Below are 27,668 nucleotides of genomic sequence, written 5' to 3' on the forward strand. Positions count from 1 at the left end.
TGATCACATAGATCTCAAGTGTTAACAAAACCATACACCTACTAATAAAAAATCTATATTTGAAATCTTCATCAAGTAATTTTAAAATGTGTTAAAAAAAAAAAAAAAAAAAACCCATAAGGCGCCACTTCACATAAGGCAGAGCACTGCCTTACCATCTCTAGACCGCATCAGCGCCTTAAAAACTATGGTGTCCATCTCAATACATTTTAAATACACATGCCGGATATACTCGAGGAGAATCCAAGACAGTTCTATGATGCTTACAGAAAAATATGAGATTAAAACTGGTTGACTGTATGGAGAGTAATAGATAAAACCACTACATTAACTTCACTCATAAAGATGTAAATAATACATATAGACAGGACTACTATCAATAAGGTTGAACTTGCCTTCTGGCGCAACAGGAGGATCATCAACCAAATTGGTAGCTGGGATAGGAATATCTTCCAGACCACCACTTATGTCAGAAGATACCAACCTTAGGGCAGTAAAACAATTGCATTAGTTCATCATTTGGAACAATTCATAATTTAGAAATAAGAAATTGAGATATCTGTGACACTAATAGCATACCCACGTAGTTCTGACAAAGAATTAGGCACATGAGCCCGCGTATAATGAACCTGTTGTAAGGAAGAACAGGATAAGGAAATGAGGGTAAACCCATAAAACAAAATAAGGAAAAGATGAACAAATAAAGTCCAGGTTTGGAATAGGTGATTCACAGAATAAACTCTACAAAGTTTGAAGCAAATGGATCACAATATTTGCTTCCTATGTCAACCAGTTAAATTGTCCTTTTGTGTGTGAGGACATGTGCCAACAGGATAGAAGGCAAGCAGTTGAGATTCTTGAGAACCTATAAGTATGACTTAAGGAGAAATCCTGAAACAAGACCTGGTTAGTTGTCAGCACAGGCTGCCCCTCAACTCGCCTCAAGCGATATCTGAAAACGGTAAATCCAGAAACACCTTTCTCAGGCCAATATTCTACCACCTGCAAGTTTATAACACAAAAACAATGAAACAAAATTAGATGGTCCATGCAACAAAGAAACAGATGGTCATTGTACCAATATCTGTTTTACTCTTATAACATTTTTATCTTACAATTACCTTCAAAAATTGGCAATAAGTCTTTCCACCCTAACTCACCAACATATCACAAAAAGGAACAAACTTTCCCCACAAAATGTTTACCATCTCCCCCAGTGGACCCGACAAGGCTGAAGGGAATCTAGGAGATAACAAAGGGAACCCAAAGTATTTGCTCATAGCAACAAAGCCTTTTTGCAAAAAAAATATGGCTTTCCTGTGCATTACAAGTCCATCACAGATCCCCAGACCATAGTCTAAAAAACCGGGAAGAAAATCGAACTGGAAAGGAGCCCGGTTACTTTCTGGTTTTGACTGGTTTGATTCCAGTTTTGGGCATTTCAACAGGACTAGAAAAGATGATGGTTCTGGATGAACTATCTGATCCGGTTTCAAAACTATAACTCAGATATTACTTTTCAGTGTGTGTTGGTTCTATGGGTGTTTCAAGTGTCGCTCTCTTAGAGTCTTAGGGTATTATTGTAATGTCTTTCTTCTTTAAGTGTAAATTCACTTATGTGCAGTCTTTAAGTCTTATGTCTAGTCATTGTTGTGGATCCGGTGGTCCTACTGTAATTTGTTTCTTTTATTCGATATAAATGCAGTCTCTCACCCACAGTTTGAGTATTCTGCTCATTACTCAAACTGTGGGTTGTATTCTCTTCCCTTCGCTCATCTTATCTTCCTCTCCTCTCTTCTCTTCTTTCTTTCTTATGACCTTGTACTGATTCAGGTTCTGTTAATGTTACATGGTATCAGATCATTGATTTCAGTACCTGAGATTCCTGTTCAGAGTGTGGTTAGGGTTTTTCCTTACCTTTTAGTGTACAATAACCTATGTTATTTTCTGATTGTTGGAACCCTAGTTTCTTCTTTAAGCAGAAAGAATTCAGTTCAGATGTAGGATACCGATCCAGAAGTTTTTGCAACTCAATCCTGTATAACATGTAAGATTAATCTTGTTCGTTTAATGTGGAAGACCAAATTTTCCTTGTTCCTGCCAAAATTCTAATTTGCCGAGCAATTTGTCCCACAAAATCCCACTTTTGGGGGGAATTTTTCAAAGAACCCGCTCACGTGTTCACCATGATTTTTGGAGGATTTTTCTCCCTCTACTATACTGTCTGTGGTCAAAATTTCAGATCAAACAAACCATCAAAACCATCTGCGAATTCAAGGGTTTGCCATCTGCGATTTAAGTATTTCAACCCTCTCTGCGAAGATCTGTTTTGGGGATTCTGTGAGAGTTTTGATCTCTTTGATTGTTAACCTTGATGGCCTCTTTTTCAGTTAGACATTAAGAATGCCTTTCTGTATGGTGATTTGAAAGAGGAGGTTTATATGGAGCACCCTCTTGGGTATTAGCTCAAGAGGAGAACGCTAAGAAAGTTTTTAAACTGAACAAATCTATTTCTAAAGTTAATGTTTCGATCGTTTATGTTAATGATATTATTGTTTCTGGTAATGACTTGTCTGGAATTGAACAGGTTAAGTCTTACTTAAAGCAACACTTGAAGATGAAAGAAGTGAGCATTCTTAGATATTTCCTTGGCGTTGAGGTTATTCGAAGTAAAAAAATGGCTTAGTTTGTCTCAACTGAAGTATATTCTTGATCTGAGTGAGACCGGAATGTTAGGTTGTAAACCTGTAGATACGCTTATGGACCCTCTTGTTAAACTTGAAGCATCTAATGACGAGGAATTTGCAGAAAAACATCAGCATCAGATATTATTTGGCAAACTTATATATCTTACTATAGCCCGAACTGATCTGTCCTTTGTTGTTGGTGTGCTCAGCCAGTTTATGGAGACACCTGGACAAGTTCATTAGGAGACAACATGTCGTATAGTGTGTGATATCTCAAGGGTGCTCCAGGTAAACGTCTCATATATTGCTGTAATGAACACAGTGATGTTAATCGTTATTTTGATGTTGACTGGGCTGGTGTTGATGGTGATCAAAGATACATTACAAGATATTGTACTTTTGTCGGGGGCAATCTTTTTACATAGAGTTAAAACCAAACCACAATAGCCTGTCTTAATGTTGAAACTGAGTATGCAATGGCTCACGCTGTAGCTAAGTTGATGTGGCTTAGATCCTTTGCTCAGGAGAGCTTGGCTTTCTGGTCAGCAAACCCACTATGGACATGTTCAGTGATAACCATGAAACTATTTACAATGCTAGTAATCCAGTCTTTCATGAGAGGACTAAGCACATCAAGTGGATAGTCATTTTGTTCGAGATGCAATATTGAAGAAATTGAATACCACTCCATTTGTTGGTTCGAGTAATCAACTTGAAGATTATTTACAAAAGCCTTGTGTCGAAATGTACTTCTCCAAAGGTCTTCCAAGCTGGGAATGGGTGATATCTATGCTCTAGCTTGAGGGGGAGTGTTAAATGTGTCGTTTCTATGGGTGTGTTAAATTCGTCTGCTCTCTTAGAGGTATTACTGTAATGTCTTTCTTATTTAAGTGTAAAGTCACTTATGCCAGTCTTTAAGAGTCCAGTCATTAGTTGTTAACCCGATCAGTCCAATTGTAATTCGTTTCTTTTATTAAATACATAAATACAATCACCTACCCTCTCAGTATTCTGCCATTACTCAAACTGTGGCTTGTGTTCTCTTCCCTTCTCTCATCTTCTCTTCGACGTCTCTTTTCTCTTCTTTCTTTCTAATGACCAGGTACTGATTCAGGTTCTGCTATTGTTACAAATAGAATAGCCAACTCCATCAGATACGCATCAACACTCAAACATGCTCTGGCCATCATGTCATTTGAGAGCTCAATCACTTAGCATCGTCACTTGCCATCAATTAGGCTGGCTAATCATCTTACATAGTTAGATAAGCAAAGTGTCACTCTCCTTTTCTATAATGAGTGTTTGTGCAGTTCTGCCCCTTCTCTCTAATATCTGTTCAAATTCATCTCTTCTTTTGCAAATTTCAATTAGGAACAACTTTCTCTCATCAATTATGTAAATAAAAGTACTATAATCAGCAGTCAAACCAGAAAGTACTATTCCATTGAACTATTTAATTACAGAAATCCCTTATAAAGGAAAGGAGGGAAAAGCCGCCTAATTTTGTCTACAACCACTCATATAATATTGACTTATTGCTACACTCCCTTGTCCTTTGTTCCATCCAAATGCATGTACAGATTTGCAAAAGTACTATTCTCCAAAATACACAACCCTCACTCTTCACCACCACCCATAAACCCCACACCCACCCCCATCTCAGTATCTCACAAAATTTGGCTTACATGATTATATGATATCGAATATGATAAAAAAGGTGCATCAAATGACCAAATAATCTAGCAGATAATGCATAAATAGATGGTCCAGTGATTCACCATCCACTTTCTGGGTCTTCAATTTGCTTTTACAAGAGAGTCCCTGCAAGAACTCGTGCTTTATATGCCATTCCATTGCAATTAAAGCTTTAATTAAGATGCAATGCAAGCCTCAAGAATAAGAACACACAAACTCTCTCTATTATTTAACCTAAGACAGAGTTCATATGGCAGGGAGCATAGACATTTCAGCATTGTTTGCTGAAACATTTAATGCATCAAAACTCAAAAGTAGAATGTAATAGACTTAAAAGATAGTTTGCAGTCATCCACCTTGTATAAACCATCATATGTGTACACTTTTCCACAGTAACTACTTGTAGATTCATGCCCACGGATGACTCTAACAGGCACACATTGTTCCAAACTATTCTGCAAGAGATGAGAAGAATCATGAGGTTGTAACACAGTCTAATAATTGGCATTTCTGTAGCTTTCAGTATAATTTGATTCATTTGAGAACATCTTGAAACAATACTCCCCCTGTCAGCCATGCTGTGCTCATGCTATGAAGTTTTTTTTTTTTTTCTAAGGTCACCATAAAGTTTATTTCTTAGTAATAGTGATTCCATAGCACACTGAAACTAGTACTGCATCAGCAGGCAATGGTGGCCGACCACATCTCCTGGCAAACCAGTGTTAGAATTTGAACGCCAACAGTTAAGAAAATATTAAATAATTGGAACTGGGTCAATTCGGGGCTTTGCTTGAGGTCATGAGTTGTAGATTACATATGTGCAAAGAGGTAGGGCATGGTCGAGAATCCTTCGCCTTGAGTAGCTGGTTCAGATGATTTTTCTTAACCCCTACAGCTCTGCTCCTTTGTTCCTTAAATATATTATTCACTTGACTTGTCAAAAGCAAATAAATAAATCACTTAGACTCTAAAAATTTGGATGACTTTACTGCAAATATGCCCAAGAAAGAATGCATTCTTAAATATGTTGTTGAGATAAGGCAGAATCTATGAATGCATGGTAGTAAAAAAAGAAGTTCTTGATTATTATGTGGGAAGAAACTAGGATCTTTTTGGGATTATCTCAAAAACTCAGTAAACCCAACATCCAACTAGGGTGGGAGAGTTTTCTTTCACCTTGAAAGGGGCTGGTTGGGTTAGAGTACAAAGCCACAGATAGAAATCAATTATAACAATGAGAACACTAATCAGTAAGGCCATAAATCCAATATGGTTTACAGTAATCAACAAAGATATGAAGTTTGAGGGATAAAAGGGAAAAGGAAATCAAAACATATCGGTTTTCTTAAACCTCAGTCAAGGATCAATAAAATTTATCAAAATGGATGATGTAAGGTTCAAAATTCAAGAATTTCATGTATAATTTTAAGAACAGTTAAACAAACATAGAAAAAGATCAAATAATACCTTACAAGTAATATTCTGGACATAGTGGGTAAGTTACCATGTCAAGCCAAGGCGCTGGGGCACCTCACAGAATGCCTAAACGTCACCTATACAGGACCAAGATGCTAAAGCAAGGGGCATAGATTTTTCTTTTTATTAGGGGGTGTGGTGGTATGAATAGGAAATGAAGTAATGTAATAAAGACAAAGTTTACCAAGTAAATAAGAGAAACTTATCAGGAATGTAAGCATTAATACATTTTAAACTCTAATAACTTGTTTGAAAGAGCCAAACATATGCTTTTGTTGGTCTGCTACATGGATCCAAATAACAAAAGTAAGGAAAACTGAATTCTAAACAGAGGGGAGGGCTGGGGAATGGATGAGAAATGAAAAATGGAACATCAAAAATAAAAGATGTAGCATGGAAGATGAAAAGTGAGAGATGAAAGACCACGTAAAAATAGATACCTTAAGTGCCAGATTACCACGTTCCATGACTTGATCCTTGACTTGACGCTTATTACCAAGTAAATTGTTCCCACCTTGACCAGTATATACAACATCCTCAGAGTTGTCAAGGTCATCTTCATATTGCCCTGACAAAACAATTGCTACAGCAAGTGGGAATGTGTAACCACTGTATTCCTTCTGCAACATTCCACACAATTGACGGGCTTAAAAACTTGAAAATATATTTCCATAATTCCATGTTTTCTATTCTAAGTGAATCATTTCTACAAGCAAAACTATTGAATATGGACAATCTTGGTATATGACAAAGTGAGAATAATGGAGATCAATCCAACAGTGATATGACATGTCACTGATAGAAACTAGAAAGTAATATAAAAGGGATAAGATGTTGCTACTCATAACCATGTTCATACAGAGTTGTATATGATCCTATGAATGAGGACGTGGAACATAAAAAGGTTTATCAAAAAGAAATCAAGATTGCCCCTTTCCACCTCAAGAGGTTGATGAAAAAGCATCATCCATAACAGCCCCGTGGGCCAACATACAACAGCATAAACATGAGAAGAATTTTTCCTATTGGGGACAACAAAAATAGCATGAGGGGACATTTAGACTAATATGCTGTATATACCAGATGAGAGACCATTTTGTATGTTGATGTTCTTTTGCTGTATACACTTCTTCACTTTTTCTGTCTCATTCACATGCCTGTACATTCGGTTTCCTCTTTTCTCTTAGTAAAATTCCCTTTGCTTGCCCTACCAAAAGAATTAAAAAAAAAAAAAAAATTTAAGTGTGGGATCAAATTAAGTTAATTAGGATCTTTCTGTTATTTTTCATTTTCAATTGAGTCTGGTCATGTCGGGTTCATTCCAAGTCATAATTGATAAGCTTCGGTCCAATTTTAAAATCATTGCTTTGAACCTTTCTTCCAAATATCATTTGATGTAGGAGCATTAGATTATCTCCTAAACAACTCAGCTAAAATATAGTACAACATAACGATAGTCTTGAATTGATGACTGAGCAACAAGTGTCAAGCCAGCTACCTGATCATTCAGCCACTAATCTTGGAACTCATGAATTATGGGTTCTAGTTACGGCAAAGTTTTTTATTCTTTTAATAAATGTTGTAGATAACCTGTTGCAGGTCATAGAATCCCTACACTTTACCCTACATGGTGCAGATAAATCATATAAATGTGCTTATATTAATGGAAATAAGTTTCATGTTGGATTATAAATGTGTCAGGCTTCTGATCCAATGTGTGGGCCACTTTAATGGGGCTATAATGCGGGTAGAGGCTAAGGGATTAGTTAGTTAAGTATCTGTATTTCTTTATTTTAATTGTTATTAAGCGTTGTAGTTGGGATGGATTCGGATTTAATAAGTCCAGTCCGTTTTGAGTCAATTTCCTTTATTATTTCAGTTTCCTAGTCAGTTTATGTTACCTAATTAGTTAAGGCTTGGGTTAGGATTTTCCTTTTTAGTGTTTGAGTCTATTCTTGAGTCTTCTATATAAGTTTGTAAGGGAGGTACACTAATTTTGACTAATGAAAACAAAGCTGCTGCTTTTTCCTTCCTAAGTGAAGAATCACTAATGTTTGATCAAGGCTGTTTGGTGTTTGATCCATACAAGTACCTTGTGGTGGAAAACCTGGATGCCCTCCTCTTTCCTTTACTCTTGTTCTTCTTCCATCCTTCTCCACCATTAATCAAGTATTCTTGTTCTTATTCTGCAACTAACATTCTGATCTGGGATTTCATATGCAAGTCTTTTTCGACTCAAAATTCAATCGAGGGAATTGGACCATCATATTGTCCTCAATTTTTGAAGGGTAATTCTTCATCCTCAACGAGATCTTTGCCCAGACGTTCTTACTGATCAGACATGCTGATCTGGAAATAAATAATATCTCCCCACTCTGCCCCTGTTTTCCATATAATTATCTCCCCACTATCTAATTGCTAATCAATTTACAGTTTCTGCTGATTTATTATTGCCAATATTTATATCTTATGATCAGAATCGAGTGGCCATTAAATTTCTATTTTCTGAGTTTTAATCTGAGTTGTGGATTTACTGGTATACCCCCCTCTCCTAGTACCACTAAAATTGCTTTATGATTCCAGATCCAACCTTGGATTAAATTGATATTTTCAGCAAGTATTGAACCCAGAACGAGGTTTTGAGTTCATCTGACCACCTGATTTTGACTTATGCTTTTCTCCATAATCTGGATTTTATTCTCTGATAAAAGTCTGTTTTTGGTACTGTTTTCAATTCAGTATTAGAGTAATACATCTCCTGATAACCCAATACACTGAATGGATTTTGAACATTCATCTGTGGTACTCGTACTGTATGAAACACCAATTAATCCAATAATTCAACTTCCTCTTGCTAATCATCATATGCTTCGCAGATTACTTGGTTCATCTTCATCTTCCATCAAATGAACGAAAATTTCTGATGTTTCATTCAATAGAATTATGAACTAATCCAAATGCAACTAGAATAACTTTTGAGGAACAAACAAGCTGTTCTCAAAACCCACCACTCCAAATTAATCAAATTCAAATGTTCACGGAAAAAAGTTCAAAAGAAATTTTTCTCAAAAGACCTGTGTGAGATTCTATATAATTTCCGCCAGCTCTACAATTGTCTTTCAAACATTTTCTAAGCTGACAGTACTAAACATCTGACACAAGCTGCTCAACCTCATCTCCAACATCTGCCTTGGTGGTACAGATTCAAACTCGGACCACCACCACATCCAGACAAGGATAGATCAAATTTATGCCCAATATGGCAATATCAATTATATGCAACTACTAGCTCACCCCAGCCCTACTGAAAAGATAATGAAGAAACCTAAACACATGATTAGGAGAACTTAAGCAGCAAATTATGACTGCTATCCTAAAACAGAAACCAGAAAAAAGAGAACTCCATTATTCTTCAAAGAATTTAAGGAGGGGAAGAGAATGAAGTGCGTACTCGAATATAGATAATCTTGACAAAGACTAACCGAATCCCACTAGAAATAAGATTAGGAATTGATACAACAAAAGGATTACCCTAAAAGAAATAATACCAATTAAAGAAAATTTATTAAATCCAAAAAACATGGTAATTCTAGCCGCAAACCCATCCCCTACTGAAGATCGACCATTACTTGCACAACTTGCATGTCCTAGGTGTTCTTTTTCATGGAAAATAGCATACTCTACGTGGAAAGGTGATTACTTAACACCTCTAATGAAATGTAATCATCAAGTTTGTCTGTGACTCGAGAAACAAAACTTTGTCCTCTTGAGCACTATTGCAATGCAGTCGTTGTCAAGGCGGTTGTTGCTTTTATATTTTGGCACTTATTTATGCAAAATAGCTTCATTTACTTAAGATTTTATTCATAAATAAGCATATACCCCCTATTTGAATCCAATAAAATAGTTTAGAAATTAAATCCCGAAAGGATAAAAATTCAACCCCCCTTATCCGAGAACAAAACTGGATTTTTTGTTGTAGGCAATTTTCAACTTTCAAAAAATGTTGAGGATTTTCTCATTCTGAAAAATTTTTTAAATCTTATTATCGTAAATCATTGCTAAAAACCAAAAGTCCAGTAAAATAATCATTTGTTTTGATGTCTATAAATTTATTTCCATCCGAGCAATTTTAACAACTTTTAAAATAAGTTTGCCCAGATCATAACATTGTCATTACAACTCAGATTTAAGTAATCTTAGACTTGTTGGAAAATTGGGTTTATTCTATATCTAATACAAAAAGTCTAATGTAAAAAAAGAAAAAGATAATTTGACCAATCAAACTAATTATAGAACAGGCGCGTTTCTCTAAATGTTGATTTTTTATAATTTGATGTGGCTTAATGTTGATTTTAAAAAATAACACTTGGTCACCTAATGTGCCTTATTCGCCTTAAGAAGGGCGACTTGTAACCAAAACGCTTAGGCAGCACTCCAACACCTTAGTTTGCCTTGACGCCATGACAACTACGGATGTAATTTAGATGTGTGGAGCTCCATTTTAACTCTTCTTTTAGCTAAGTTGGACTTGACCCAAGGAAGCATGTGAAATCCTACCATGGCCTGCCTTTTCCATTTGTAAGCTATGACCACACCACATGGAAGACAATACCTATTGTGGTGTGTCATAAAACCATTAAATAAAAGAGGCAAGAGTTATGATGAGAACTGGCCATTGCATAAGAACTGTGTTGACTTCAGTTCACCAGCGTTAATTTTAATTTCTGTTCTCAAAAATCCCCATAGAATTGTTCCGGTCAGCAAGTACAAATGATTGATCACCAGTAGTAGGGGAAACACATAGCTGCTGTAATAGTTTTCTTGTACTTTTGATTTTTTGTGTGTTGTACAAGGGTTGTCGAAATACATAAATATGCAAACAAAACATAAAGTACATATGCATCTACACATTGAATAGTGCAAGATGGCAGTTGAGAAGAAAGGTTCAGAAACGATTTTCTCCCTAGAGAAATGCATAATCTAGAGCTGCCTTACCATCTTCTTGTATGATTGTCCCATGAAATCAATTCCATTCAGCCAATGGCTATGAAAACCTATAGCAACCATTGCAGCTCTAGAAAAGAATTGATACCCAACATCAATGCCTGTCATCATACAAGCAAGAATCAGCAGACAGTTGAATCAATTTGTTCAACTTGTAACATGCCTGTACAAAATTGGAAGCCCTTTGGAACTCCAGAGTCCAGAAAACTATGCTAACATGAAGCCAATTAATAATCTAACATAGTATATGTATCTAACAATAACGAATAAGTAGAAGCCAAGGACCTGGAAGGTGACCAAATCTTTTTCCACGGTATAAAACAGCATTTGTCTCCATCATCTGCCATAAAAATAAAAAGGAAAGAGTATAGACAACATTACTTCCTAATACTAAAACAGGGAGACATCATACTTTTGACACATGCCATTAAACTCATGACATGTGAATTCATTATGAATGATTAAGCTCATGTAACTGTTATTACAGTGTGCATACCACCATTCACTGGCATATATATATATATATATATATATATAAAGAATGAACCACTTGCCTTGGATATTGCCTTCAAATCAGGTCGTTTGGAAGAACGCTTGGTATCCTCTTCAGACGCATTCCCTCGCTGGACACTCTTGTAGCATGGACATGAAAAATGAAAAATAGAAGGGACAATAAAAGTAGGAAGTAGAACACAAACAGGCAAATTATTAAAAGAAGAAAAAACTGCCGACATAAACCTGCCCTTTGGACTTAGAGACTTCATCGTATGATAACCAGAAACCCAAGATAATAGAGTTTCCAACTATTTTTGGAACGCCAGAACTAAAAATAAAGGACCTTTTAAGAACAGGGCTATGACTGAAAGTACTTCTTCCCTTATAAGCTCAGTCATCAAAACTTAAAACGAGTGAGTGGTTCACCAAGGGGGAAACAAGAAAGAATGAAATAGCCCCTATATACTTTGTTGGCGGGACCTTGGAGATTAATGGGCTTGATAAATTTGGATGAGGGCTTCTTCATTAGGGGAGAACAAGGAGAGTTCACATTAGATTGAAGGTAGAGAGGGAGTCACCTATTCAGATCTTCAGATTAGAGTAGATCTTTTTCACTGGGCTATATTTGGTAAGCAGGGAGGTAGACAGCCCATTTGAAGATAAAGATGAGCAAGACAATGAAGAAATTTCTTATCGAACCCAAATGGCTCACCACATTCACAGCATGTGTTCACTGCTAACCTTATGCAGGGATAAACCGATTTCCAAAAAAGAATTCAAAAATATGTCGATTAAATGATAGAATAAAAGGAGGGGCCAGCATATAGAAAAATATGGGTTTGGGTTTGGAGAAATTGCCAGACATGCCAAGTCTATGGAAATTTAACCAAACCATACTAACTTCAAACTCAAATGTCAGACAAAAGCACATACTTCCATGTTCAACTAGTTTGTTGAAATACCACATCTAGTTTATATTGGTCAGCAATGCTAATACTCATATTATAACTTAAATAAAATTACTATTTATCATGGTAAATTTCAATTTCAGACAACCAGGTCAGCCTGCCCAAATTATGAGACCTGGATCCAGGGAGGTGTTTAGTTTGGACAAGATATTATTGTCCAAAAAAATTTTGAATTACATATTCTTGTCAAGATCTGGTTTTAATCAGGTCCGGCAGAAACAGTCCGGTAGATTAATCAATGGCCAAAACTTTCCCCCCCCCTAAGAAAAAAATGAAAGGCGTCTGGTTGCTTGCAGTTTTTGACCCACCCAACCCCATTCTAGGGGCTTTGAACCACGGAAGTGTGTACCTCAAGTAAATCACAGTTTAACCATTCAGTCCAAAGGCATTGAGATGTTGCGTAGGTAGGGACCAAGGCATCAAGACAATCATAATATATAACACTTCATACCACATTTTATTGCTATTGAATCACATATTTCGTGTAGTTTAGTTACCTATTTCTGTACTATAGTTATTAAGTCATACATTTTGTAGTTGCTCATATTTCATATATGGCAAAAGGTTTCCTTGGTTGGCAGCACAAGTGAGGAATCTTAGGATAGGAGCACATCTCTTTGTGCCATGTTGAAGAATGAAGTGGCAATTCCAACATTCAGATGTCTAGAGAATGGTGTGAATTTTCCAAACATGTCAAATTTTATACCCAAAATCACTCAATCACTCTCCCATATATTATATATAGCATACACTCCCTTGGATGTCCAGCCACCCTCTCTAGTCTCTATAATCTATGCATCCACTTAGATATCCTGGTTTTGTCAATCGTTGTTTTGCCACATGGTCAACTCAAGTTGGGTTGACACTTGACATATGAGCAGGGGAGCTTAGGGCATACCTGTTCCAAATTCAGCTCCATCTCAACTACCACGTGGAAGAATTAGTAATGCAGATTGGATCTCAAACCAGAAAAGCCAGTGAGAGATCAATGGCAACATGATCACATAAAGGACAAACCAATGTCGATTAACAGAATTTTTTAACTCATTGTTCTTGTTCTTTTACATATGAAAGAAGAAATAGAAGGGATATGAACATGGCTTCACCACCATGCCTGCGAGAATGGAATCACCACCAATCCCAACATATTGCTTCAACACAATAGGGCTGGAGTTGCATCACCACTGACCCAAAGAGGAGAAAACCCAATCTCTCAATCACTCAAAATCTTTGGAGATTGTGGCTCCTTGCTTTATTTATAATAGGTGTTGTATTACAAAATAACTTTAAAAACTAGCACCTCTTCTAGAACAAAAAATCTAATTGCTATTACATAAAAATAAAACTAATATAGCAACTCCTAGATTGCTATTGACTTGGCAACTAAATCTATTACAAAATAGAATCTAGAATAAAAGAACTATCACAAATAAAAACTAAAGTGGTAGTAGATCTAACAGAATATTCCAGCCAGCAATCCTCTCTGCGCAAATCACATGAGGCCCATGCAAATATTCATTCAATCTTCTAGAATATCTAACACCATGCAAATCTCCTCCAAATCTTCTAAAACAAAAAATAAACACCAAAATAGTAAGTACTTAACTCTGTATAGGGCTCAAATCTCTAATATTTACGCTTATAAGTTTGGCCCCATTACGATAGTAAACCCAAGAGTACTAATCCATGAACCATATAACTCATTGAGCATTCAAATTAAGCTAACTTAAATAAAGCTTAAACCATAGGATCAGTTGGACCCAATAAATTAAACCACACCCAAAACATCAGGCTCACTTCTCTTCTTGCTGGAATTATGCATCAACTAGGCTCCCCACAAGATTCCTCATCTGTACCGCCCAATGTGTTAAGTATTGGTAAGTATCGGCCAATGCGTATCATATATATATATATATATATACGTGTGTGTATCATACTGTATCTTGCCAACAACCAGATACAGGTTGATACTAATTCATACTTACCTTAAGACCTACAAAAAAACAAAGCCATGGTAGAGAATAAAACCAAGGCTCTTTGAAACCTATCCAGTCCAACTTTTGGCTTAGATTTGATGTGGGGATTCCATTCCAAACATGAAAAACATTTCTAACCCAGGGAATTGCATCTTGTTTTGATCACTAAAGCTCCACATATCTCGGATTGAAATGTTTAACCTACGCAAGTGAGGTAAGTTCAAAAACCTAACTTTTTTTGCTTAAATTTCCTTTGTAACTCTATTTTTTTGCTTTGAAACAATAGATTAGGCGCAAAAGACATGATTCATTGCAACGAACTATTTGCATGAATCTAAGGGCCCGTTTGATTTTGTTTCTACTGTTTCTATGTCTAGAAACAAAAAAAACGGTTTTTTCTGTTTGTTTGGTAAGAAATGATTTTTGGAATTGCAAAAAAGGTGTTTGATTTGTTTGTTTCCCGAAACGTTTTCAATAGTGTAGTCAGGTTCAAGACACAAGTGAAGGCACGACATTGCAGGTATGCAGCTCACGAGTGAAGGCACGATGTTGGAGTTGCAGGCATGCTTCATGGAGATGAGCTTCAAAAGGATGAAGGCAGTCCAGAACTGTGTGCTTTGCACAACCAGGTTGGAGTCACCGCTTCTAGATAGCAAGAAGTTTCAACAATGGGCTGGGGTTGGGGCTGGGGTTGGGGTAGGTCAAGTGAAGTGAAACAGAAAAATTAAACGGTTTTTACAGTGTTTTTCTATTTCTAAGCATAGAAAAACAGAAAAAAAAATGTTTTTGGAAATAAAATCAAATGGTCCCTAAGTATTAATTTGTGATTTTCCCTAAAACAGAAAATAGGACAAAATAGGAAATATTTTTATTTTCTTCTGAAAAATGAGTGCATTAGATCTATGACCACGTATCATTTTTCTGATTTTTTTTGGATTTTAATTTTTTTTGGCTATTTTCGATAAATAAATAAGAAGATAATGGATACATGGATGCAAATGGGTCCAATGTTGTTAGAAAATTACATGCAATGTATAAAATAACTTATGGATAAATCGTTTCATCTTTATTTCTATTTTCAGATTTTATGTCTTGCATGTATACTCGGTTCGTGCACAATATCATCTTGGTTGTTGTACCTTTACTGAGACCACTTCCAAGTCTAAATTTGAACGAGCCCAAAGATCTCTATGGCAGTAGACTACTAGTATATTTAAGAAATCCCATCCTTTATTCATAATCAATTGGATAGAATTGTATCGTCATACTATATTCTCCTTTTTATACATGACATATTTTGCATATTGCTAATGTTTTGTGTTTTTTTGCCTTAGAACTGTATTGTGCATGCATCTCTTTGCATTTCCATCCGTATTTTTAGCGCATCTAGCATCTCTCCAATACGATACAGTACATCTTTTAAAATCACCTTTTGATTTGATACCTGATGCTTTGGTACCGATACTTACATCCTTGGTACCGCCAACCAGGAAACCTCTCCCCTTTATATTTTCAGCAGTAATTTAATTTAAAAAATTTAATTCTCCACCACCATACGTATATTCTCACTAGCCCCCAATATATAAGGTGTCCACTATAGCTTTGGGCAACTTGGGAGTCGACAGATCTGACAAAAATATGTCCTCTTTTTCCATGTAGGTTATATATGTCACAAAGAAGAAGCTCCCAAAGTTCTCATGGCAAACCACTCATTCCCAAGTGCTTCAGCATCACTTACCTATAAATGGCATTTGAATATTATGCGAATTCAATTGACACCAATACGAGAGTCACCACTCACCACGTTTCTATTACAGAGAAAGCCACTCAAAGACTACTTGCAAAATATAGCACAAAACTATGGCTTGTTACACACACTTTCCTGGTTGTTCTAAGTAACTCTGTAGGTTCCAAATGATGGTCTAAAGCAACATTTTAATCATTCAAATAGAGAGAAGAAACTATATAATTCGCATCAATAGGAACAAAAATAAACGCATTAGTCAATTTTACAGCACAGTCAGCTTTAACGTTGAACTGCATAAAGATGAGAATCAGCAGGCAGAACAAAGCCAATGTTTCACAAGTCATGAAGCATGTGACAAGAAATGTTGCCGTGGAATACAAAATGATCAGATGAACCGCAGACTAGCTCATGCAAACAGATAGAATACACATGCAAATATGTTCCTTGCCATTAATAGATATAGCAATGGCATGATTGGCATCAGGATGATAGTATAGGGATGCAAAAAAAAAAAAAAAAATGGAATAATGACAAATCATGAATAAATTTAATGAATTCATTATGAAAAAGTATGCAATAAAATTGTGAATTACCATATGGAAGAAAAGCTTCCTAAGAAAAGGAAGGAACTAGGATGCAACATAAATAAATGAACAAAGAATGATCCATAAAAAGAAGAGCATTATGAAAGACAAGAATGAGAATCCGAAAATATGTGCAATAAGTCATCAATTAAAAATGAAATAAATAAATAGAAGGCAAACTAAACACATTGAATGGTTCTATAGTTGAATGGATGAGTAGTTTTATAGATCAACGGTAAAACCACATCCAAACATAAATAAAAAATGCATGGATTCTTCTAAATAAATGCTGCATCATGCTTAACAGATTGTTCCAACTCCAGATTTTTGCAGTTTACCAAGTAAAGGCTACAGTAACTGTTTAAATCCAAATCTGGTATTTGAATCCATGTAATACTGACATAAACATAATTTCCACCAACGAGAAAAAAAACATAAAAGTAGATGCTAACCTCAGATTTTGAACCTCGAGCAACTTTCTTTGCATCAACTTCATCTTTCCTGCACCTCTTTTCTTCTTCCTGAGTAAAAGTCCTTTTTCAATCAGTCAAAAGAATGGTGACATCTAGAGATTGATAGTTTTGATTTTTGATCATGGTTCGAAAATTCACCGAAACTTCGGATATTTCACTTTCTTCTTTCTTTCTTTTTTTTCACCAAAACGAAATTACAGGCAAAACATGAAACTAAAAATTTCTGTCATTTCACTAATTTCTGTCTTTTTGGCCATTAGTCCCCCAAAATGGCCAGGCGAAAAACATGGGAAAAGTACATTGTTTTTGGCACAAGGTATACAATGTTTAAACATTTAAATAACCCACAAAATCCTAACCATATAACACTACCACTCTATAATGGTGATGAGTTATTGTTATTGTTACTACCTTCCATTTTAGTAGTATCGGTGTATGTATACGCTGTACACGCTCTTGACCTATGAATAGGTCCTCTCTTGTACAAAAATAAAAACAAGTAAGGTATGTATAGATACACGGATACTCCCTCAACAATCTTAAACAAGGGTTTTTGGACATAACCATCCATTAGGTTCATATTTGCTGAGGACAAAAGATTTACAATTATGATTGATAAGTATTCCCCCCCCCCTTTTGATCTTTTGATTGTTCCACAAAGCCCCAACATAACAAAAATAAAACAAGATAGAGATAGCAAAACCTGGAAACTTCCACCGTACCAAGAAAATCTATAATATAAACTAAAACCTTACAAATTAGTGCTAAATATTAAAACGATAGTAAAAAAACAAAGAGGGGTAGGTTTTCTACTTTTATTATTAATTTTTCTATTTATAGGTGAGATACTTGCCTGGACAAAATGAAGATAATGGGTATTAAACATCCTCAAGGTCTCCTTCACCCTAGCATAAGCACTTTTTCCCACTGCATCCGTAGGATTGTGATCACCACGTTCATCCATTTTCTGAACGTCTTCGCCACATGTGGCATCGGCATAAACCTTCACTTCACCCAACCGTTCAAGCACCGGACCAGTTTTACAGCATTCAGTCTCTTCAACGACATCATATTCCAGTTCTCTTCTTTTACGAAGTTTTGTATTTTTCCTGCTACCATCGTCTTTCACATCCTCACTACTGCTATGACCATAATAGGGTCGCTTGTTTTCAGGTCGGTTTCGCAACCTCGCACTAGATCTTCTCTCGACCGAAGCATTCTCGGAAACAATCTTCTGAACTCGCTGCGCAACGCTTTTCTTAACTGTAACAACGGCCGCTTTGCATTCCATTTCTTCTTCGCTCGGGGATGAAATGTGATCGCCTTTAATCATTTCATTGACAAACTCCATTTCAGGAGTCGTTGGGTGGAGTTCTATAAGATGAATCAGGAGAAGAGACTGGATGCACGTCCGTAATGGAGATTGAACTCCGTCGAGAGAAGCCTCGAGGAGCTCAAACTCACCTATCGAGACGGCAGACGACGACGGAAGAAATAGAAGAACAACACTAAAGATTTCTGGGCTTGAATCTAGGGTTTACCCAGCGTTCTGAAACACTGAAGCGACGTTCAGGCGCTTTTCCCCAAGTTGGATGTGATCGTGACGATTCGGCGGGAAATCGTTTTAATCTGTAAGAAGTAGGCGACTGCTGGACGACCAACCTTAAATGAGGGCCGTTATGCTTTAGCTGTACTCCATTACAATTTTGAACGTTATTTTATTTTATTTCAAGGTGAAATTTGATCGTTAATTTGAATTCGGAAAGTTGAACGTTAAACTTTAGGAAAAGTTTCCAAGCTACACCTACCACCATGGAGGGTCATAAATGTTCTGCCATATATGACATGAAGTATCTACCCTTTTATACCAAATATTTAAAAAACCGAAAAAAAGAAAAAAGGATATCTTTTTCACTTTTTATGGGGTAGAGAATTCTCTCTTTACCATGATTGAACGAAAATTACCTCCATAAGTTACCATGAGTGAAGAAAAACTACATTTTTACCATAATTCACAGGAACATCATGTAATCTTAGTCAGAGTAGGAAATGTTAAGGATTTATACGGTGTGAGGTATCACATTGTTCGAGGAACCCTATATGTTGTTAAAGTAAAAGATCGTCAACAAAGACATTCTAATACGTTGTAGATTCTTATCCAATACTTTTATCATTTCACGATGCCATGTGAAACATATGATTTCCTTACCCCTCAAATAATACATACTTTTGGTTTATGGCATTGATGTAGAAAGGAAATTTGCACACATACGATTGCCGATGTTATGATTAGTATATCCACATGGAGTTCGTATGGATTAAAACATGAGAGAGAAAGACCATGTGTGTGTGTGGATGCCACATCTCATTTTAAGTGGCACGATGTGCCTTGAATTTTACATTATGATCATGCACCTTTTTTTTTTTTTGGGAAAAATTACTTGATTACCCACTTTTGGGTTTTTCATTACTAAATTATCCATATCGTGTTTAGGTTTACAAAATTACCCACAACAGTGATTCCCTCTACCCATGTATGTTCTTGGACCATTTTACCCCTAAGGTAATCCACCATCCACCTTCTATCTCTATCTCCACCCTATCCTGCAACTTAGCCCCAACGAAGCATCACCGCCACTTCTTCTTCTTCGTTGCCTTCACCCACCCTCCCCTGATGTCCCTCCCCTCTTGTCCCAACTTCAATGCTTCATCTCCGTGACCATTCCCCCCTCTCCTCCTCTTGTCTCCTCCACCTGCAATAACTTATTCTTCAACCGCATATGAGATAGCACAAAAGAAACTATCGGGTATCCAAAATCTAAAACTCCAACAAATAAAATCAATAAGAAAAAAAAAAATGAAAATATGATACTGTGAAGCCTTTTATCTAAATGTAAAATGAAACCATTTAATTGATCAATTAAATGGGGGAAAAAAATCAAATGTAAGATAACCTTATGAAGTGCTAATCTCTGCAACATGGGGAGCTCCTCAAGCATTCGAGCCTTTGTCTGACGAATCTCAGCGTTCAAGGTGACAATTGACACCATGTTATTCTCGTTGGCAGCGATTTCGATTTATGAATAGGAAATAGTACATTGTTTAAGGGTTTTTTTTTTTTTTTTGTGTATAATTCATTTTCCATTTTAGGTGGTGAAATTGAGTGGAACCTGAAAATAGGATGAGATAATGATTTAACGTACCTAAAGAGTTGCATCAATGTCAGCTTCAACGATAGTGTAGAGACGAGCGAATGCATCATCACCAGAGACCCTGAGGTCATTATGCTTCGTGATATTGTATTTTTCATACTCTTTGCAAATCGCGTCAACTGGGGTCAGAATGTCGATCACACTCATCTTCTTGGGAGAAACAAAGGAGGGGAATGGATGGAAGAGAGAGGTCATAATTGCAGTAGTGATGGGGTTGCAGAGAATGGAGAATAGGGGTAGGGAATGCTGCCGGAAAAGGGAGAATAGGGGGTGGTTCATTTTGATGCCATGGCCATGAAAGGTATACCCCAACCCAAGGACTCCTCTTTGAGAAGAACTATTCTCAGATTGTTCCAATCGGGGAAATCATAAGGGTGATCAGAGAAGGGGATCGGGGTAGTCGGAAGGGTGATTGGAGAAGGGGTTGTCGGGGGTAAAAATGGCAATTTTTATCCTCAATTGAGTAAAGGTTACTATTTTTGGTACTTTTGTAAACTCGACCATGATTTGGTACATTTTTGTTAACTGAAACCTAGGTTGGGTAATTTTGTAGAAGGAAACTCAAAAGTGGATAATCATGTAATTTTTTCTTTTTTATTTTTTAGATTTATTTGTCAGAGATAAAAAGAAATAACAAATAAAAAATAAAAGACACCAAGTGTGACATTTACGGTGGTTGCAAAACAGATAGTATTACGGGAAAATGAAAGATATAGTATTTAAAGCAATGATAAGGGATCACCACGCTTTATTGATACGGAAAAAAGATTCTATTCAACACCAATGATTCTCCATTGACTTAGTTGCTAGGATATGTGTTCAAGCCTCTCATCCTATGAATGATGGTTGGAAGATCGTTGAAGACATGGGTGTCAATTGGTCAGGTCGGGCTAGTCTCGATCGGGTCAAATTGGACTTGACCATTTAGAAGTCTTACACCATGAATGCCCGTTTAAGTAAATGGGTCTAGCTTTAGAGGGCATGATATAGTTTGTAATCGAGCCAGTCGGTGTCGGGCTTACTTAAATAAGTATTAATCAGGCCTTAACCGGGCTACGGACCTATTTAAGTATAAATGGGCTTTAAACGTGCCTACCATAAAATTATTTTCTTAAGTGGGTTGAAAGCCCAAAAATATGTGACGCAAGTCTTTAATCAATAAGAGAAGTGATATGAGATTATGGTTATTCTCTAAAAAAAAATAATAAGAAAATATGACAATTACAACTTACAAAACAAAGGTTAATTAATAAAATCCTATTACAAAGCAAAGGGTAAGAAAGTTTAATTAGTTTCATACTAGTAGTGACAAAATAAGAATTTTATGTAGTATTAAAGGGGTCGGGCTACAACGAGTCGATTAAAGTCGGTCTTATAAACATGTCGGGCCCAAGCCCGACATGTTTATTAATTGGGCAAGTCTAGGTAGGGCCATAAAAGAGTCAGGCTCGATCGGGACTATCGACGCGGGCTCAGAATTGACACCCCTAGTTGAAGAGGAGCTGGATCCCGTTGCTATCTATGTAAATGGAACTTCCAACATTAATCAAATGAGATCATAAGAAGAGGTGCCACATGGTTCATATGCAGGAGGATCAAGGATCGGGATCCTCTCATGAGAGTTGATCACCCAACTCTTGCCCATAGCTACCTATACGATTGTCTTTCTTTTATTTATTATTTTTTCTGTTATTGCATTGGTGAGCATTGACTAATTAATATTGACAATCTTGTGTCGGTGATTTATTATAATGATGGATTAAGAATTGAAGTCGGCGGATTCTTAAACTAGATTTCCTAAGTTACTTCTACAATAACTCGCTCAAAACATTATTGGATCTTAATTGTTGTAAATTGTTAGAGGATTTCTTCGGCTAGATTTCTCAAGTTACTTCCACAGTAACTCACTTAACTCAAGAGCTTCATTCGGTATTTAATTGTTTGAATATATGATAAACATCCAATTGATAGATTTGATAGGTAACAATGACCTAACATGACTTTATTTGATATTTAATGATACTAAATTTTGGACGTACTAGGAGAGTATATTGCTTCAAATCGGTCTTAAAGGATTTCAATATCAGTGAGGAATGAGTAAGTATTATCCCAAACACGCCTAACCCTAGTTTCTGAAGGGATTCAGCCGAGTAGAAACAGCCCACATTAAGATCGGCCTTGGCCATTTCTGATCCAAACCAACGAATCTGAAACCATGCCCGTGACCCACCATAGTACCAAATTTTCAAGAGAGAAACTGGATCGCGAACCTTTTTTTTTTTTGTTTGTTTGGTTTTCCCGCGCGATCCGCTGTTTGGTGGCGCCTTAATATTCAGTAAGTGATTAACGATTTGACGAAAGAAGAACCAGATCATATCAATGGAAGGAAGCCGGGAAAGCGATTTGGAGAAGGAAGAAGATGACGATGCGACTGAGCTCTTGAGGGATAGGTTCCGTCTATCCGTCATATCCGTCGCCGAGTCAGAAGGTTCGAAGCCCAGATGTCTTCAGTTTCTATTCATTTCGTTCTAACATATACTTTTAATTTTTTTTTTTTTGTTGGTTCTTATCGAATTTATCATTAGCGAAAACAAACGGCATGGAGATCTCTCAACCGGTCATGGTATGCATAGCTGATCTAGCTTTCAAATTTACGGGTAAAACGTCCTCTTCTTACGCTTTCAATATCGTTGTCTATTGTTTGATATAGAAGTTCGTTTTATTTGTTCTGGCACCAATTTAGGTCAATCTCTGTCCTAATTTGCAAGCAGTGGCTGAGCCAATAATTTTCTGTAGTGAAAGATGGGTAAGTGTGACCATAGTCTTGTGCCGGTCACATCTAGGACCTCTATAGTATGGTGTCGACTATCAAAATTGAGGATTTACTATATTTGACTGTTGCTGACGATCTTAAATGGAATGGCTCCTACCGAAAAATCGGTGAATCGGATTGGGAATCAGCAAGGGAATCTGCTGATTCGCCACGAAATCAGCTGGGACCAATTTTGATTTATGCTGTTCCGAAATGGAATATTCATGCCAATATTCCGCTGATTCGATGGGGTTTCAGATCAAACGGCCGAATCTAGAATGTAAATTTGGTTATATTGCTTGATCTGGGTTCAAAATGCTTATTCACTATATCAAACTAACAACTGACCAAGTTTCATATATTGATGTGTTTATTGATATTTGTTAGATAATGTAGTGGAACATTTGATATGGTTTTCTTGCTGATGCATTATCGTTCATGTCCAGTTCAACAACATGCTGTTGGATTTATATGTCCATCAAATCCAATTAAAAATAGTTCATTTAGTTATTATTTTGCATTGTTATATTTTGGGTGATTGTTTGTCCCAAGGTTAGACCTTAAAATTTTCAGAACTAGGGACAAAACCGTGCATTATGTTCATATGGTTGTCACATTGTATATTTAGGCATGTGAGTCTAAAATATAAATGCTGTTTATTCATATTGTGTGTGTATATTGAATTGGATCACTTTGAGAATCTTGTATGGATTATTGTCTGATGTTTGAGAAACAAGATTCTTTGTGATAATTTATTTTGGTCCTGTTGCTGCCGAGAATCTGTATGAGGTTGAGCACCGATCCTGCACAAGCACAGAAGGCAGAGGCCCAGAGATGGCTCCGAGGTCAGTCCTCCGATGCCCAAGTTAGAGACCCGCAAAACAGTGTTTTTTCACAAGAGTAATGGTGTGGGCGTATTGACTTACTTGTTCTGTCTCTTAGGGTTCCTTCTTATAGGCTTATCCTCTTCCGAGTCATACTGGAATACGTCTTCCTACCTTCGTGGGGAATATTCTCAATCCGGGTATCTCCCCCTCCTCACGTAGTTAGAGTCCTCACGGCCTCTATCAGTTGAGGGGGGGACTCCAATCTCCCCTTCCCTCTGATCTCTGGAGTCATGGTCGTAGGTGGTATCCCTCTGTTGGGCGCCACGTGTCCTTCCCTTGAAAGCCACGTGTTCTCGCTCCGCTGGGTGACTAATTTGAGCGTATCAATTCCCTAGACCTAAGAGGTCCTTACCATTGTCGTTAGATTTTTCACGTTTGGGTTTACTAATGGGTGATGCTTACTTGGGCTATATATCAGTGTGTTGGATTCATAATGTTTATTTTTGAATGGAAGAGATGTTAAAAAAAGAATCTACTTCCTGAAGGATGTGAGAATATACCTCTCAAAGATATTTGATTATGATTGGACGAAATTCCGAGATTGGTGGTAATTTAGTTTGCAAAACATTTAAAATGTTATTATCTGTTAATAATTTTATTTTAAAAGAGTTTTATGAAAGTTTTTTTTATGTCCAATCAATGGTTGAAATTCTTTTATTATGATGTTTCAAAGGACTATGGTGACAATGGTAACTTATCTCATGTGATATTGTTAAGGGGGAGTGTTAAATTATATTAGTCTCGATTTATAGGTTTGGGTGTGTCGGTTACTTAAGGTGTTATGGGTATTACTGTAAAGTCTTAAGTTATTTCACTCTTCATTTAAGTTGGTTCTAGTTGTGGACCCAGTCTTTGGTTGTAATTTGTTTTGACGATTAATATAAATAGATCCTTGCACCCCACTGTTTGAGTTTTGCTCACTACTCAAACCATGGGGTGTTCTCTTGTCTTTTGTCATCTACTCCTTGATTTGTCTCCTCTACTCTCTTCTCTCTTTCTTATGTCCAGGTACTGATTCGGGTTCTGTTAGAGGACCACTCTCCAAACACAAAAAACTACTGGACTTGAAGCTTCAACTGCCGTCTGAAGCTTGTTTACTTGAATCAATAAGTTTCAAGTGCAACTACTTACCCACCTTCAAGAGGTGATTCAAAATAAGCAGTCCTAGGAAGAACACACAACTATGTAGCACAAAATTCCGCAATAAATTTTTTAAGAATATCACACAGATATTATATCTTCACCAAGTCAATTGATTCTTGATCACACCCTCACCCAAAAAAAAAAAATAAAGGGGAAAAAGAAAAGAACTCTACTATTTAGATCGATGATATTTTCACATCCTCAATTGGTGGACTTTGATTGTATGTTTGATGACATGATCTGTTTGATCTAATGTTATCACCGACTGTTTGAGGTACTTTATCTACCAAGATTGAAGAGGAGCTTCCCTGGATCACTAGATGCTCTGGTTCAAGTTGTGTGAGCTTTGGAATCTATTGTTAAAAAAAGAGAATTTAAAAGAAGAGGAAGAATAGAAGAGAGCCACAATAACCAGAATACCCTGCATAGTAGAACATGTAGTCATTGGACCTAACATGTTTACACTTCACCAGAACTACCAATTTGTTGTAAAATGCTAACGGTTATAGAAATAATTAGCTATGCAAATAATAAGATATATCTTTAGTTAGTAGACCTACATTTATGGAAAAATTAAAGATGATTTTGATCTGCTATGGGCATTTGTAATGGAGGTCTTTGAGTGCACTAGTGAGGACTGATATGATGCAGATTAGAGGTGCTAGAAGACCAAGGGGTAAACCGAAAAATTACTTGGAAAGAAGTGGCTGGAAAGGATTTGAATGACTTTGGGTTGCCTTCAAACATAGTTTTAAACAGAGTGGAATGGTGTAACAGGATATGTGTATCCAACCCATTTTGTTGTGAAAGGCTTAGTTGAATTTAGACCTAAATGATTATTTTGAGTTTTCCAAACTTTGTTAAATGGAATAGAATTTATTTATGAAATATTCTATAACATTTTCTGCTCTGCTCGTGTTTTATTATTATTATTATTATTATTATTTTGGTCCTTTGTGGAAAAGTCATGTTTAACTAATAAAGATATCCTCTGGGATAGCAGAGCAGTTGGCAAAAGATCTCGCGTTATTTTCACAGCATGGAGGTCGCAAATCTGCAAATATGGAAGATGTCATACTATGTGGTAAGTTTATCAACTCATTTAGATTTATGATGACAATGATGTAACAAGAATCCATCTAAGTTGATTAGCAAATTCATAAGATTTATTACAACTATCAATCTTTGTTTTAGTTTTCACATCACATTGGGAATGGAATATTTATTACACTCAAAAGACAAGTTCATCTTCCCTGGCTTTGTCGGAATCATCAGATGCATTTTAGAATATCCCCATTCAGCATGGGAGATCCATGCCATGCATGTGATATGACTCTAACATCAGATTCTCCCATAGAAGATCCACTAGGCAGCAACTGTTGTGATTGATCCGTCTCAACTCCTTGTACGCCTTCTGTAAATGGTGGAATGTTCTGCCCTCTCGATTACTGCATTTATTGCTGTACTCTTCTTGACAAAGATCTGTACTCCAGTTATATGTTAAATTCAAACTTTGTGCAGCATAAGCTTGCTTCACTTTGATTTCAGCTCACAGGAACGAACATCTGGCTTCCTCATTGAGATCCTTTTGCAATGAGCTGAAGGGGAAAGAACCTCAAACTGAGAGGAAGCGGAGGAAAGCTTCAAGAAAGGAAGATAAAACTACATCTAATGTACTTGATATCTCTTGATGTGTAGATCTGTTCTCACAAAGAAAGGTGTTCCGAAAATATGGAAACTTTCCTCTATTTGTAGGGTGCATATTTTTTTTTCCCTGGTCGTTTTCTTTTAGTGGCATTAAAAATTGATTTGCATTAACCTATTTGCTTTGTAGAACTAAAACATGGATATATGGTTATGATTTCTCTTCCTGTTGTATAGAATTTTGGTGTATTGGTTATTCAATAAGAATATTTCCAAACAATAAGAAAATGTTCATACTTCTTGTTTGGTGCTCTGGTTTGAAAATTAAACAGCTATAATGTTATGTTTCTGTTTCTCCAACGGGCTTGCTTCATCTTATCTCCACTAAAAGAAACTCCCAACTTGTTTTCCAATCCATATGGCCTATCTAATTAGCCACTATGAGGTCTCCTTTCTCACATTCTCCATACCAAGAGGTTATTTATAAGGGGGTAGTACCCTTGAACTAGAAACTGTATCATCCAGGACTGCTTCTTCATGACCATGTTTCGAGCCTTCTAGGAAATGGGATCGGATCGGCCGTATCGGTGAATTTGGATCGGAGGCTGATCTTGATTCCAGATAGGGTTTTTTAGGAATTTTTTTTTTCCTTAAGATGATTCTTCCCAATTGGTTGATTCAGGCTGATCCTTCCTGATTAGGACTGGAAACAGAGATCAGAAAGCCATGTTCATGACACTTAGTTCCTTCCCCTTCTTTTCTGAATTATTAATGAATAGATTTCGCATAGAAGCATGTGCAAGAGGAGATGGTCATGTTGGTACTGCACAAGGCCCACCCCTTGCGTCATACTTTTAACCTG

General features: G+C 36.6%; 2 protein-coding genes and 1 pseudogene across 5 annotated transcripts; 2 read left to right on the plus strand and 1 right to left on the minus strand.

Moving 5' to 3' along the window:
* The window catches only part of LOC122077330, a 20,048-nt pseudogene extending 19,717 nt beyond the window's left edge, over positions 1–331 (plus strand).
* LOC122076744 (histone-lysine N-methyltransferase, H3 lysine-9 specific SUVH4-like) lies at positions 144–18,777 on the minus strand. 4 transcript variants are annotated; one of them, XM_042642244.1, is made up of 10 exons: positions 17,962–18,641; positions 17,088–17,156; positions 11,420–11,497; positions 11,151–11,205; positions 10,857–10,966; positions 6,299–6,478; positions 4,739–4,837; positions 904–1,002; positions 580–629; positions 160–484 (listed from the first exon to the last, which is right to left on the minus strand). In XM_042642244.1, exons 1-10 carry the CDS (start codon positions 18,457–18,459, stop codon positions 334–336), a joined length of 1,389 nt encoding a protein of 462 aa, XP_042498178.1. In that variant the 5' UTR covers positions 18,460–18,641; the 3' UTR covers positions 160–333. The 4 variants fall into 4 exon arrangements, with proteins under 4 accessions (XP_042498176.1, XP_042498178.1, XP_042498175.1 ...); XM_042642241.1 differs by lacking the exons at positions 160–484; positions 580–629; positions 904–1,002 and adding an exon at positions 4,099–4,508 and having other exon boundaries at positions 17,962–18,772; XM_042642242.1 differs by lacking the exons at positions 10,857–10,966; positions 11,151–11,205; positions 11,420–11,497 and having other exon boundaries at positions 144–484; positions 17,962–18,777.
* A 3,610-nt stretch (positions 18,778–22,387) lies between these two features.
* LOC122075674 (protein MHF1 homolog) lies at positions 22,388–27,102 on the plus strand. The gene is made up of 4 exons (XM_042640796.1): positions 22,388–22,808; positions 22,906–22,977; positions 26,166–26,246; positions 26,711–27,102. Exons 1-4 carry the CDS (start codon positions 22,700–22,702, stop codon positions 26,851–26,853), a joined length of 405 nt encoding a protein of 134 aa, XP_042496730.1. The 5' UTR covers positions 22,388–22,699; the 3' UTR covers positions 26,854–27,102.
* Positions 27,103–27,668: the final 566 nt, after the last annotated feature.

This window comes from Macadamia integrifolia, chromosome 4 (assembly GCF_013358625.1).
Source record: "Macadamia integrifolia cultivar HAES 741 chromosome 4, SCU_Mint_v3, whole genome shotgun sequence".
Lineage (NCBI taxonomy): Eukaryota > Viridiplantae > Streptophyta > Magnoliopsida > Proteales > Proteaceae > Macadamia > Macadamia integrifolia.

What these genes read in the sequence shown, in the direction of transcription:
- LOC122076744 (XM_042642244.1), bottom strand. Translation starts at nt 18,459, where the DNA reads ATGGAGTTTGTCAATGAAATGATTAAAGGCGATCACATTTCATCCCCG. An exon ending in ATTTGAAGGCAATATCCAAG is followed by an intron (nt 11,206 to 11,419) that starts GCAAGTGGTTCA and finishes TTTTTATGGCAG; the next exon opens with ATGATGGAGACAAATGCTGT. An exon ending in CTGTGCTGACAACTAACCAG is followed by an intron (nt 630 to 903) that starts GTCTTGTTTCAG and finishes TCCTTACAACAG; the next exon opens with GTTCATTATACGCGGGCTCA.
- LOC122075674 (XM_042640796.1), top strand. Translation starts at nt 22,700, where the DNA reads ATGGAAGGAAGCCGGGAAAGCGATTTGGAGAAGGAAGAAGATGACGAT. An exon ending in ATCCGTCGCCGAGTCAGAAG is followed by an intron (nt 22,809 to 22,905) that starts GTTCGAAGCCCA and finishes ATTTATCATTAG; the next exon opens with CGAAAACAAACGGCATGGAG. An exon ending in GGAAGATGTCATACTATGTG is followed by an intron (nt 26,247 to 26,710) that starts GTAAGTTTATCA and finishes CTTTGATTTCAG; the next exon opens with CTCACAGGAACGAACATCTG.